The sequence below is a fragment of the Leucoraja erinacea genome, chromosome 5 (assembly GCF_028641065.1).
Source record: "Leucoraja erinacea ecotype New England chromosome 5, Leri_hhj_1, whole genome shotgun sequence".
Classification (NCBI taxonomy): Eukaryota; Metazoa; Chordata; class Chondrichthyes; order Rajiformes; family Rajidae; genus Leucoraja; species Leucoraja erinaceus.
Window position 1 is genome coordinate 77,727,906 of NC_073381.1, and position 15,145 is coordinate 77,743,050.

Genomic DNA, 15,145 nt, shown 5'->3' on the forward strand with positions numbered 1-15,145 from the left:
CACAAGTTTGCTGATGGCACCGCAGTAGTGAGTTGGATCTCAAACAATGATGAAAGAGTACAGGAAGGAGAGAGAGCTAAGTAATGTAGTGTCAAGACAACCTCTCCCTCAATGTCAGCAAAATAAAGGGAGCTAGTCATTAACTTCAGGGAGTGAGGTAGTGTGCACTCCCTGATCTTTAATTGTGGTGATGAAGTGGAGATGGTCAAGAGCGAGTCCCCAGACATAAATATTGTGAACAATTTATCCTAGCCAAACCACACTGACACTAAAGCATACTAACAGATCTTCAGGCGGCGACAAAGGAAATTCAGCAAGCTTCCAATGACTCTTCCCAATTTTAACAGATGCACCATAGAAAGCACTCTTTCAGTCCGATTTACAGTTTGGCTGGGCCACTACTCTGCCAATATCGCAAGAAGTTGCGGAAAGTTGTGAACGAGGCCCAGTCAGAAAACAGAGATTTTCACTGCACCTTGGTACACATGACAATAGTAATAATCCAATACTATGAATGAAGATGTACACAAGTATAGATTTAAGGTGAAAGGAGAAAGATTTAACAGGAACTTTTTTGGAACTATCACATGTGCTGCCAGATGAAGTATTTGAAGCAGGTACAATAACAATATGTTAAAGATATTTGGACAGGTACATGGATATGGGAGGTTGAGAGGGACATTGGCCAGGAATGAGCAAATAGGACCAGTTTGGAGGGGACAATGGTCAGCAAAAGTATGTTGGGCTGAAGCATCCGTTTTGGCACTGAATGATTATGATTCCAAGTGCTTCATTCCGCACTCTACTCTGTATGGAGAAGTTAAAAAACAAAACTGGAGAAAAATAAAATCAGTTAAAAAATATTTAGTTACAGGATGACAACTTGAGTAAGGTGCCATCTGTTTCACGAAAAACCCAGGTGCAGTTGCTGATGTTTATGTCAGCATTGCCAACCTTCATGTGTATAAAAGAATTCAATCCAAAAAGTAATTAAAGTCTCACCCACTGCTGTTCAAGTAGAAGGTCGATCTACATGGTACCATCTGAATCATTGCACAAGGGCTGTTCCATAGGTACAACTTGATAATAACCTTGAGGTGAGTGAACAGGAGGACAAAGAAGTGGGGGAAGAGCAAAGCTTTAACCAGATAGTAAGTGAGATTTTTGGAGACACTAGTGACTCTGAGGCTGTTGTAGATAAGGTTATGCGCAATTTTCCTTCCCCCGATAGTGTGGACAGGGGTGTGCTGGGGGATGCCCATACTGCCCCTCTCCACGCAGATCTGGAGACCATCAACATGGTCGATATGGCCTGGTGACTCCACCACCTCACCAAGGTTAGGGGACAAGGTGCGAGGCCATAGAGACCTTGGGGTAATGAATGGTAATAGCTCAGCCGAATGGTCCAGATATAATTGGTATAAGTGGGCACAGTATACGGCACAGACATTGAAAGTACCACAATGCATAATATGTATTAAAGCCATAGGAAAACTACTGGCTGTACCAGAGCTTCATAACTATACACAATGTGCAGATTTCATGCAAAGTGTAGCACACTGGATGATCAGGCCTCAATGTCCAATACATTGTCTAAACGCAGCAGGATTAACACACGGGACAGTTGAAGCAAGAAGATGCACACTGTGGAATTTCACACGACTCAGAGAACCCTTTCCTGAACCACCGTCAGAGGTAGAAATTGCAACTGCAAAACAGTACGAGTGGTACTATGCGGCGAGTGGTTCACACCCAGTAGGAGAGTTCCCAGGTAATTGCGGTACAGTTTGGACATGCAATCACTCAAACACATATCAGGTTGCCCAATATATGCCCAGGCCTAATCGCCCTGTTTCACTGCTAGATTGCAAGACTGTTCCAGCAGCTGATGCAGCAGTAGCGGATAGAATTTGGATGTGTGGGGGTAGAGTAAGGAACACACTCCCAACCGACTGGTCTGGATTGTGTGCTAGGGTAATGTTAGCCCGGTCCATCACCATCCTAAGTCCAAAGGAAGTGTTTGCCAAGACCCATAGGAAGAGAGCATTTGAGAACCTTCCTGAAGGAGTTTATATAGATGGAATAGGACAACCAAGGGGAATCCCCAATGAATTTAAAGCTAGGAATGCGATTACTGCCGAGTTGGAGTCAATATCATTTGGATCGCGCCTGCGAAAAATGTAGAATGGATTAACTATATTTATTACAACCAGCAGAGATTTATTAATTACTAAGTGGGACCCGTTGGGTCCCATGTTCACACGGACCCTCAACGCAATATTCCACCTCTCCACCAATTCCAATATTGGTGGCTAGTGGGGGGGGGGGGGGGTGCTTTATGGAGCACTAGTATGGGTATTGTGGGCAGAGGGCTAGTACGGATATTGTGGGTCAAATGGATTCTTGGGGTGACAGCTCAGTCACTCAAGCCCGATGTGCTGGCAGCTCACTCACGGCTGCTGGGCGAGCAGTTGACTTACGGCTATTCCTTGAAATTCCATTTAAAGCAAGGTGTAAGGCCACCATATGCAAGTGCAGTGTCTTACCACTTCAAGCAGGGTGCAAGACAACCAAATTGAAGTGCAGCTTCATACCATTTCAAGCAGGGTGCAAGGTCACCAAATTCAAGTGCAGTTTCTCACCACTTCAAGCAGGGTGCAAGGCCACCGAATTAAAGTGCAGTTTCATACCACTTCAAGCAGGGTGCAGGGCCACTAAACTCAAATACAGTTTCCTACCACTTCAAGCAGTATGCAGGACCACCAAACTCAAGTGCAGTTTCCTACCAAGCAGGGTGCAGGGCCACCAAACTAAAGTGCAGTTTCAGGCCACTTCAAGCAGGGGGCAAGGCCACCAAATGCTAGTGCTGTTTAATGCCATTTCAAGCAGGGTGCAAGGCCACCAAATTCAAGTGCAGTTTCATACCACTTCAAGCAGGGTGCAAGACAACCAAATTGAAGTGCAGCTTCATACCATTTCAAGCAGGGTGCAAGGCCACCAAATTCAAGTGCAGTTTCATACCATTTCATGCCGGGTGCAAGGCCACCAAATTCAAGTGCAGTTTCATACCATTTCATGCAGGGTGCAAGGCTACCAAATTCAAATGCAGTTTCATATCATTACAAGCAGGGTGAAACCACCAGAAAACCACACAAAACACCACACACAGTTCAGTAGACATTCAGTGTGTTCAGTTGATTCACAGCTCAGTGTCGTGAACTCTCCCTCCCCCATCTTGCAGAGACTGAGCCACACCCACACTTCCAGATTTTATAATCCCCCCCCCTCCCACTGGAAGGGGCGTGGCTTTCATGGCATGATTGACAGGCGAGAGATTCTCAACATTTTTAAACACTAATCACATTTTATTTTTCATTGTTGGGAAGAATCCTCTGCATCTGATGAGCGGAGGGGGACTGAGTAAGATGGCAAAGATCACAGCCGTAAGTGGTAGCGTTTTATCTAAAATCAATATAGTGCAAACAGGAAGTTGTTCAGTTACCACCACCAACAACCATTTGTAGTGCAGCATTTCAAAACAGTTACCACCACCAACAACCATTTGCAGTGCAGCATTTCAAAGCAGTTACCACCACCAATAACCATTTGCAGTGCAGCATTTCAAAACAGTTACCACCACCAACAACCATTTGCAGTGCAGCATTTCAAAGCAGTTACCACCACCAACAACCATTTGCAGTGCAGCATTTCAAAGCAGTTACCACCAGCAACACGCATTTGCAGTGCAGCATTTCAAAGCAACCACATTTTCATTTTTAAACCACATTAAGGGCACTCACAGTTGAACAGACATGTGTTCAGTGTTATTCACAGCTCAGAGAGACGTGAATAACACTTCCTCCATCTTGCAGAAACTGAGGCACAACACTTCCGGGTTTTATAGTCCCTCCCCCCCCCTCCCACGAGCAGAGAGAATGTCAACATTATTTAAACATTAATAACTACTTTATTTTTCATCAATGGGAAAAATCCTCTTGTCCTGTACAGCCGAGGGGGACTCTGAATAAGATGGCCAAAAATCACACCCGTAAATTGCAGCGTTTTTTCAAAAATCATGAAACAGAAAAACAGGAAGTGGCCAAGATCCTACTTTTAGTAATATAGGAGATAGATAGATAGATACTGAGGATGCACTATCAGCCCTAGGGGGACCAGCTTGATGCCACTAGTAAGATGGCGTGGCAGAACAGGCAGGCACTAGATTGGTTGTTAGCAGAGAAATGGGGTGTATGTTTCTTGTTTGGGGAACAATGCTGCACCTATATACCTAACAATACTAGTCCGGAGGAATCTTTCACTAAAGGAATGGTTACTTTGAGGAAAGAGATCAAGCAGAATGCAGGTTTTGGACATGACACCTTTAGTTGGCTGGTGAAAATGTTAGGCGGGTGGGGGGCATGGCTGACTAAGATGGGGTGATTATTGGAGCTGTGCTACTCGTGGTGGTTGCCGTGTTATGTTGTGTCTTGCCCTGTATTAAGTCTCTTCTAGTGAGAGTCACTGCCAAGCAGCTTTTGGTGATCAGGGATGAAGGTGAATACGTTCCCCTTAAGAAGCAGACACCGACGATAGAATACTATGATGATGATGTGCAGAACATGCCAGAGAGATATTGAATTATAGATTGTGCGGAGAACTGGGTCTTTTTCCCCACCCTAGTATAATGGGGGTGGGTTTTTAGCCCAGATATCCAGGGTTTTAGACAAAGAACACTATAAAGTTGCAAACCAGCGACAGGCCAGAAGCATTCAGGAGAGAAGGGGTGCGCGCTATTGACTGGGTCTCAACAAGGCCGACAAAGTTGTCCCTGCTTTCAGGGAGAACTGGAATGACAGTCACAACCCCGGGAAACCGCACATGAATCCACAATTACAATTACAAGGGCGCTGACCCGACAAGTCGCCTCTCCATGTCCTCCAGAGATGTTGCCCGGCCCGCAGAGTTACTCCGGCACTGACTCTGCAACCTTTTCCCTCACAATCCTTCACTTACTTACGGCGTGATTATGGAGTCAACGATCCCCCCGGGTTTCTTCTCTGGTCAAAGTAGAAGCAGAATGCACAAAGCGAAGTGAATAAATAAATAGCAACCGAAGAATTGCAACGACGGTGATGTTTGGCGCTAAATATTTGCCGGATGGAGAAGGAGGAGGAGGAGACAGAGAGGGGGAGGGGGTGGTAGTCAAAGATTAGAGAGCGGAGAGTAGCTAATGTTGTGCCTCCATTTAAGAAGGGCTGCAAGGAAAAGGATGCATTTTTGGACGGCAAATCAGGCAGGACCTTTACCATGCATGGCATGGCCTGGCTCCGGGGACATGTTGGAGAGCAGAAGCATCTGCAGTTCCTTCTGACACAAATGTGGATAATATTTGGTTTACTTATAGCTCTGGGTTGGTAGCCGGTGATGCATTGGGGTAAAATTGCATTGCATTTCCTTTGCATTGCATTTTGAAATAGTTGTGTCGGCTGGTGTGTGAGTCTGCAGCAAAGATCCTGGTGCCTTTGGTCTGCAGCAAAGCCGAGGTGTTTGGTTTAAAGGGCATCCCGGGACAGGGTCCAGCTGATGCCCCGGAAGTGTTCTACTCGCTGTGTTCCACGTGTGTGTGTGTGTACAGCGGCGGGGCCCGCATGTTGCTGGCGGCGGCGGCGGCGGCGGCGGCCTGACTGACTGACAGCTCCTCTCCCTCCCTCTCCCTCTCTCCACCGGCTCCAGCTCCAGCCCACAGTCCGCTAACACCATGGGCGACCAGGCCCTGCAGCTGGCGGCCCTCCCCCTCGTCGCCAAGTTGAACGAGAGGAGCCGCAGCGAGCTGAGCAAGTACTTGGCCAAGCAGGTAAAGAAAATGCCGGGACGCGTCGCCCAGGCAAAGGGGGCAGAGAGGGTATGAAGTGTGAGGCACCGGGTGGACTTGAGCGCACGGGTTGTCTGCTTCAGACATTGTGGATTGTACCTGATTATGATTTGGGCAAATTGTTTTGCAACGTGCTCGTATTGCATACACGTACATATATATTTGCAAAATGTTAACAATTTGCAATTAGATAACCACAAAATGCTGGAGTAACTCCGCAGGACAGGTAGCATCTCTGTCAGGCTGAAGAAGGGCCTCGACCCGAAGCATCACCCATTCCTTCTCTCCAGCGATGCTGACTGACCCGCTGAGCTACCCCAGCTTTTTGTATCTATCTTCAGTGTAAACCAGCATCTGCAGTTCCTTCCCACACACTTAGCAAATTTAAGGTTACACAGAAAAGCTGGAGAAACTCAGCGGGTGCAGCAGCATCTATGGAGCGAAGGAAATAGGCAACGTTTCGGGCCGAAACCCTTCTTCAGACAATTCTTCAGACTTCTTCAGCAAATTTAAGTTGTTTTGCAAATACATCTGTGCCTCCATGTATGTATAGGTTTGCATTCTGGTGCATTTCATTCGGCATAATTACTGACAGGAGGGACTTTTGGATTTATCATCAAAATTATTAGCTGCTTGCTCAATATGAATCTTAAAGTGAGCAATCCAGAAATGGGATCGAGTGGACAGTGTTTTGAGCAGCATAGTTCCTATACCTTTTTGTCGTTTTTGAAATGATGCTTAGGTTTCAGGTTGTTATGTTAGGTTGTCAGGTTGCTAATGTAATTTGAAATTAATATTTTTGTGTAATATATTTAGCTCTCAGAATTTGCAACGGTAAATTGAAGTTATATAAAAAAGGCACAAAGTGCTGGAGTAACTCAGTGGGTCAGGCAGCATCTTTGGAGAACATGGAATGTAAAATTAAAAACAAAATGCTGGCAGATCAGTAGGTCACACAGTGTTGAAAGTAGGAAAAACAGCCCGTTTAGTTTCGAAGACCGTTAGAAAAAAGGAAAAGATTTTGTAAAAGTAGTTTCAAGTGGAAAAATGCATGATAACTATCAACCTGCTAAATAGCTCCAGTATTTTCTATTTCATGGTTCTAACACTTCCAGGATTCAGATATTGTTTTTGAATATTTGACTACTGAAAATTGGGCTGTTGGGTTGTATTAACTTTCTGTTGCAATCATAGTTATTGCTTGATAAGGTTTGTAAACATAATATAGTGATAAAGGGAATTGAGTAGGAAAGAACTGCAGCAGCTTCTTCTTGTGTATGGCGTGCACAGCCTAAAGTTGTAGATCAAGGGTAGGCATCTAGGCCAGGACAGCATCAGTTGCTGAGTGGATGACTTTGATGCCACCAGGGAAAAGCCTCACTGTGCAGTCATTCACGATGTGTGGGATGGTTTGGTCTGGATGTCCGCAGTCGCAAGTAGGGCTGTCTGTCATCCCCCACTTATGCTGGCAATGAGCTGTTCTGGCATGGAGGGTGCGGATTCTGTTCAGGGTTAGCCATTGCTTGCGATGGAGGTCAAAACCCAGTAGTTTCACTGTGGGGTCTGTGATGACCTCTCCATTGTTGGTGTTGGCATCTTTCCAGGCTCTGCGCCACTCAGTCTTGGAATCAGTCTTTCAGGGATTTAATGGAAGACCAGAAGGGCTTGCGGGACATCAGGCCCATGTTGGGCAGATTGGTCAAGTCAACATGGATGGGAAAGTCAGGGTTAGCCTCGATGGTGCACCAATCTTTCAACATCCTCTCCGTTCTGCGTATGCTGGGAGTGGCAATATGAGAGAGGACAGGGAGCCACTGCAAAGGTGTTGACTTAAGTGTCCCTGTGAAGAACTGCAGCATCTTTCCTACACAAAGAACTGCAGATGCTGGTTTAAATCGGAGGTAGATACAACATGCCGGACTTACTCAGCGGCGCAGGCAGCATCTCTGTAGAGAAGGAATGGGTGACGTTTCGGCTTGAGACCCTTCTTCACGTCACCTATTCCTTTACTCCAGAGATGCTGCCTGTCCCGCTGAGTTACTCCAGGGGAATTGAGTAGTCTATTACATGATAATGATGACCTTCTCAAAAATTCTTGCTGTCTCTTGGGTGCAAGGAGAAAGAGTAAAACAGAGTGTTGGTATATTTTATCATTTCGAAAGATCTCTGGCAGCATTTTGTACAAAACATGAAAGCATGGGGAGCAAATGAGTACAGAAATGTTTCTATAGAGTAGAGGTACAGTGCCCTCCATAATGTTTGGGACAACAACCCATCATTTATTGGCCTCAGTACTCCACAATTTGAGATTTGTAATAGAAAAAAATCACATGTGGTCTGAAGAAGGGTCTCGACCGGAAACGTCTTATTTCCTTCGCTCCATAGATGCTGCCTCACCCGCTGAGTTTCTCCAGCATTTTTGTCTACCTTTGATTTTCCAGCATCTGCAGTTCCTTCTTAAACATGTGATTAAAGTGCTCATTATCAGATTTTATTAAAAGCCATTTCACCATGTAGAAATTACAGCTGTGTTTATAGATAGTCCCCCCCATTTCAGAGCACCATAATGTTTGGGACACATTACTTCACAGGTGGTTGTAATTGCTCAGGTGTGTTTAAATGCCTTCTTAATGCAGGTATAAGAGAGCTCTCAGCAACTACTTTCCTCCAGTCTTTGCATCACCTTTGGAAACTTTTATTGCTGTTTATCAACATGAGGACCAAAGTTGTGCCAATGAAAGGCAAAGAAGCCATTATGAGTGAGAAACTGTTAGAGACATCAGCCAAACCTCCGGCTTACCAAAATTTACTGTTTGGAACATCGTTAAGAACAAAGAGAGCACTGGTGAGCTTACTAATTGCAAAGGAACTGGCAGGCCAAGGAAGACCTCCACAACTGATAACACAAGAATTCTCTATATAAAAAAGAAAACTTCCCAAACACCTGTCCGAGGTTACAGTTAGCCAAGAAGTATTTAAAAGAGCAACCACAGTTCTGGAAAAAGGTCTTGTGGACAGATGAGACTAAGATTAACATATCAGAGTGATGGCAAGATCAAAGTATGGAGGAGAGAAGGAACTGCCCAAGATCCAAAGCATCTGTGAAACACAGTGGTGGGGGGGTGTTATGGCCTGGGCATGTATGGCTGCTGAAGGTACTGGCTCACTTATCTTCATTGATGATACAACTGCTGATGGTAGTAGCATAATGAATTCTGAAGTGTATAGACACATCCTATCTGCTCAAGTTCAAACAAATGCCTCAAAACTCATTGTCCGGCAGTTAATTCTACAGCAAGACAATGATCCCAAACATACTGTTAAAGCACAAAGGAGTTTTTCAAAGCTAAAAAATGGTTAATTTTTCTTTGGCCAAGGCAATCACCCAATCTGAACCCAATTGAGCATGCCTTTTATATGCTGAAGAGAAAACTGAAGGGGACAAGCCACCCAAAACAAGCATCAGATTCAGATCAGATTCCGATTCATAAGCTAAATATGGCTGCAATACAGGCCTGGCAGAGCATCACCAGATGAGACAGTGATGTCCATGAATCGCAGACTTCAAGCACTCATTTCATGCAAAGGATATGCAACTAAATACTAAACGTGACTACTTTCATTTATATGAAATTGCTGTGTCCCAAACATTACGGTGCCCTGAAATGGGGGGGACGATGTATAAACACTGCTGTAATTTCTGCATGGTGAAACCAAAATGCATAAAAAATGGCCTTCATTAAGATCTGACAATGTGCACTTTAACCACATGTGATTTTTTTTCTATTACAAATCTCAAATTGTGGAGTACAGAGGCAAATAAATAAATGATGGGTCTTTGTCCCAAACATTATGGAGGGAACTGTATCTAATGGGCTGAGCAAAAACAAACTACTGGAGAAATCCAGTGGGTCAGGCAGCATCGGTGAAGGGAAATGGTGATTCCGGTCAGAACCCTTCTACCAACCTGGAAGTGGTGGGGAGATGTCCCTAATGTAGTTGGGAATGGATTTCACAAGGGGAAAGAAGATAGTCAAAGAATGCGATTAATTCAGTGGGGCAGGAGCAGCAGAAACAAAGGGTGTAATAGGGTTGTGTAGGAAGGAACTGCAGATGCTGGTTTACACCAAAGATAGACACAAAATGTTGGAGTAACTCAGCGGGTCAGGCAGCATCCTTGGAGAAAATGAATAGGTGACGTGAAGAAGGGTCTCAACCTGAAACATCACCTATTCCTTTTCTCCAGACATGCTGCCTGACCCGCTGAGTTACTCCAGCATTTTGTGTCTATGTTCGGCCTGTTGGGTGTCCTGTTTGTGGATTTGGGGTAGAAGATGGAAAAGGCCAATCAGGGTTGAGGAGCTATTAGGTTCAAGATGATTGCTGGAATGATGAGATTTCTGATGCTTGGGGAGAAGGAGGACTGGTGTTCATTGGTGAGGTCATGGTCATGGAGTAGGTATGAAGAGATGACTCGGCACGGTACAGACCAGACCACAACAGCGCTGCCTTTGTCTGCAGGCTTTATGAAGTTGGGATTGATGTAGACTGAGTAGAGATGGTTCTTTGTACTGAAGGCAATATCATGTTGATAAGGCCATTGAGACAAAAGCCAGGAAACAAAGAACCTAGATGTTGCTATTATAAACCTGTATAAAATAAGCAGGCTTTTCAGACCATAAGCATATTCTTTTGAAGAATGATGAAGGAATACAAAATGTCCCAATTAAACATCTTTTGAGTAAAGTCATACAGTGTGGAAACAGGCCCTTCGGCCCAACTTGTCCATGTCCCCCAACGTGCCCTATCTATTACTAGCCCCACCTACCTGCCTTTGGCCCATATCCTTCTAAATCTATCCAACCCATGTAACTGTCCAAATTCCTTTTAAACATTGTGATAGTACCTGCCTCAGCTACATCCTGTTTAAGCTTGTTCCATATACCAGCCACCCTTGGTGTGTAGAAAAAAACTTTGACCTCTCTATCTACCTGTGATGCCACTTTCAAGGATCATGTACATGTATTATGGTAAAGGTCCTGCCCTGATTTGCTGTCCAAAAATGCAACCTTTTCCTTGCAACCCTTCTTAAATGGAGGCACAACATTAGCTACCCTCCAGCCTTCTGGCAACTCACCCATATAATGATGATTCATAAATCTCAGTCAGGGCACCTGCAATTTATTTTCCAGCTTCTCACAATGTCCTCGGAGATATTTGATCTGGCTTGGGAGATTTATCTACCTTCATATGCCAGAAGATGTTCAGCACCTCCTTGACTGCAAAACTGACTGAACTCAAGACACATCCATTAATTGTGGCAAGTTCCCCAGTCTTCACATCTTTCTGCACAGTAAGCAGAGGAGAAATATTCATAAGGACTTGTTCATCTCCTTCAACTCCAGACGGCGATGACTGCTTTGGTTTCCGAGGGGCTCTATTCTCTCTTTAGTCGCCCTCTTTCCCTTAATGCACTTGTAAAATCTCATTGAATTTCCAATGTTATGTGCCAGAGCTATCAGTGTTTAAAGACCTGTTATGCTGCTGTAAGTAAGAATTGTGAACGCAAACCAACCTCCCTTCCATTGACTCGATCTACACTTCATGCTGCCTCGACAGGGCCACCTGTATAATCAAGGACCGATCACTCCCACATCTCCCCTCTCCCATTAGGCAAGAAGTACAGAAGTTTGAAAATGCATACCTCCAGTTTTGGGGGCAGTTTCTTTCCAGCTGTTATCAGGCAACTGAACCTTCCTCTCACCAATTAGAGAGCGGTCCTGAGCTACCATTTACCCCATTGGAGACTTTCAAACTATCTTTAATTGGGCTTTACTGGATTTTATCTTGCACTAGACATTATACCCTTCATCTTGCATCTGTATACTGTGGACAACTTAATTGTATTCATGCATAGTCTTTTCACTGACTGGATAGCACGCAACAAAAAAGCTTTTCACTGTACCTCAGTACACGTGACCATAATAATAATAAATTAAACTAATTTCATTGTTCTGTTTCGTTACATATGACAATTAAACACTCTTGACTCATCATATCCAATGCTGAAAATATTGGAATACCCAGGCAATTGTTTAACTGAAAGAATGATGATGCTGCTTTTATTGTCACATGTGAAAATACGCAGTGACATTTTTTTCTTACAGTCCAGTAAAGTATTGCCAAACCTAAGCACATTGTACAGAAATAGTCTACAAGAGGCGCCATGTTTTGGTGCTATTTTCTAATTCCAATCCGCGCACTAGTTCTTATGGCCGATGCCCAATGAGACAGAAGAATGGGATTAGATGTATGGCAGTAGATTGGCAGTATATTGGGTTTGTGTTTTTCCTGAGGATCACATTGTACAATACACAATACCGACGACTAACAAGAAACATTTTGTTTTTCAATCAGATTTGGAACAAGCAGGATCGACAGTATATCCTCAATGTCTTGGCTCAGCTGTTGCTGGATAAGGAATGCACACTGCTGATCGGACGCCATCTCAGGCCTCTGCTGTTGGATCTTCTTGAACGCAACGTGAAGGCGATCAAAGGGCCCGTGTTCAATCATGACCTGCACGAGCGGTTATGTGTAGCAATGAGCAAGCTTATTGATATCAGCCCTGATGTCATTTTGTAAGTCATCCCTCTTTCTTTACTAGTTTGCGTGTAAAGATCTGCATTGTACATTAACTTGTTAAGTAATTAGCTGCACTTTAACGAGTGAAGTTACAGAACTCAAAAGATCAGCTGCTGCCTCACAGCACCAGAGACCGGGTCTGATTCTGACCTCGGGTGCTATGTGTGTGGAAGTTGCACGTTCTTCCTATAACCCTGTGGCTTTCCTCCATCTGCTCCCACATCCTAAACACGTGCAGGTTTGTAGGCTAATTGGCCTCTGTAAATTGGCCCTTGTGTGATGGGAGGGATCCGAAAATGGGATAGCATAGAACTAGTGTAAACGGGTGGTACACAAAAAAGCTGGAAAAACTCAGCGGGTGCAGCAGCATCTATGGAGCGAAGGAAATAGGCAACGTTTCGGGCCGAAACCCTTCTTCAGACTGATCGTGGGCGGGGACAAGAAAGGAAAAAGGAGGAGGAGCCCGAAGGCGGGGGGATGGGAGGAGATAGCAGGGGGACTGAGGAAGGGGAGGAGACAGCAAGGAATAACAAAATTGGGAGAATTCGATGTTCATGCCCCCAGGATGCAGACTCCCCAAACGGAATATGAGGTGCTGTTCCTCCAATTTCCAGTGCTGCTCGCTGTGGCCATGGAGGAGACCCAGGACAGAGAGGTCGGAGACGGAGTGGGAGGGGGAGTTGAAGTGCTGAGCCACCGAGTGTAAACGGGTGTTTGATGGTATTCTTGTATTCTTGTATTCAAATTTTATTGTCATTGCCTCACTTTGAGACAACGAAATGAATTTCCCGTACAGGCAGTATCGTTAAAAAAAAATCACAAGAAAAATAATAAAAATAAATAATAAATAAATAATAAAACATATTAAAAATAAAATTGAAATTGAATTAAATTGGTCAGTGTGGACTTGGTGGACCGAAGGGCCTGTTTCCATGCTATATCTCTAAACTCAACTAAATCAGTTAAGATGATTTTTCTCTTCCTGTGTTTTATTAAATGAATCGTTACTAGTTGGGGTCTTATTTACCTTTGTAGCATCCAGGTAATCTTTCATGTGCCCTCAAATGAATGTTGGTAGACTGTCAACATAAAAGCACCAGTCCCTTTAAATACCAACTATCGTGATCGGGTGATGTCTAGGTGAAGCCACTTTGTGATGAGAGACATTGAGACAACTTGGAATAGCATTCATAGATTTAGCTTTATTAATGTCATGTGTACCGAGGTACTGTGAAAAGCTTTGTTTTGCATAAATGCAATTGTAAAACTCAAGTACAACAGATTGAGCAAAGGGGAAAAAAACAGAATGCAGTGGATATTTTTAAGGCAGAGATAAACAAATTCTTGATTGCAATAGGTGTCGAGGGTAATGGGGGGGAAGACTGGAAAATGGGATTAGGAGGGAGAGATCAGCCATGATTGAATGGCGGGGTAGACTCAATGGTCTATTGAGGTCTATTTCTACCCCTATATGTCAAATGGTCTAATTCTACCCCTATAACTTGTGAACGTGAATATAACTCTCAGTATTGTAGCGTGACAATTCCATAGATCAGTGATTCTTAACCTTTTTGGCATATGTACATGCATATGCGAACAAAATACTGTATGTGTTATGTACCCTTTGTTGGGTTCCTAAAAATGGACTCAACAAATGGATATGTTATTTTTGACCCCTTCCTGTCTCCCGGTAAAGCCCCAAACGATCCCCCCATGGGGGTCCCGACCCCCAGGTTAAGAACCACTGCCATAGATAATCTCCAATATCTACAATTGGGGAGAGTTGAATCAGACATCGTCTCTTTTACTAACCCTTTCTCCGACCCCAAATTCTACACTATAATTCAAACACGTCCAATCTAACATTTAACAGTCTTTTTCATAGAAACATAGAAACATAGAAATTAGGTGCAGTAGTAGGCCATTCGGCACTTCGAGCCATTCTATATGATCATGGCTGATCATCCAACTCGGTATCCCGTACCTGCCTTCTCTCCATACCCTCTGATCCCCTTGGCCACAAGGGCCACATCTAACTCCCTCTTAAATATAGCCAATGAACTGGCCTCAACTACCCTCTGTGGCAGAGAGTTCCAGAGATTCACCACTCTCTGTGTGAAAAAAGTTCTCCTCATCTCGGTTTTAAAGGATTTCCCCCTTATCCTTAAGCTGTGACCCCTTGTCCTGGACTTCCCCAACATCGGGAACAATCTTCCTGCATCTAGCCTGTCCAACCCCTTAAGAATTTTGTAAGTTTCTATAAGATCCCCTCTCAATCTCCTAAATTCTAGAGAGTATAAACCAAGTCTATCCAGCCTTTCTTCATAAGACAGTCCTGACATCCCAGGAATCAGTCTGGTGAACCTTCTCTGCACTCCCTCTATGGCAATAATGTCCTTCCTCAGATTTGGAGACCAAAACTGCACGCAATACTCCAGGTGTGGTCTCACCAAGACCCTGTACAACTGCAGTAGAACCTCCCTGCTCCTATACGCAAATCCTCTGGCTATATCATATTAAACAGAGGAAAAGTGTCTACCTGTGCAACAGAATGAGATTTATCACGGAGCAAGCTCGGTACCAAGGAACAAATGTGTGCCAAGAGATTTTATTGATCCATTATTTTGG

The 15,145-nt window shown here is 44.2% G+C and overlaps 2 protein-coding genes across 2 annotated transcripts in view; one reads left to right on the forward strand and one right to left on the reverse strand.

The window, feature by feature from the left end:
- The window catches only part of LOC129697441 (uncharacterized), a 28,627-nt gene extending 22,865 nt beyond the window's left edge, over positions 1–5,762 (reverse strand). Inside the window, exon 1 of the mRNA XM_055636024.1 lies at positions 5,399–5,762. Coding sequence (XP_055491999.1) covers positions 5,399–5,760 — 362 coding nt within the window. The 5' untranslated portion in view covers positions 5,761–5,762. The remainder of the gene's footprint in view (positions 1–5,398) is intronic.
- The window catches only part of LOC129697442 (midasin-like), a 182,418-nt gene that overhangs the window by 19,820 nt on the left and 147,453 nt on the right, over positions 1–15,145 (forward strand). Inside the window, 1 exon segment of the mRNA XM_055636025.1 lies at positions 12,290–12,513. Coding sequence (XP_055492000.1) covers positions 12,290–12,513 — 224 coding nt within the window.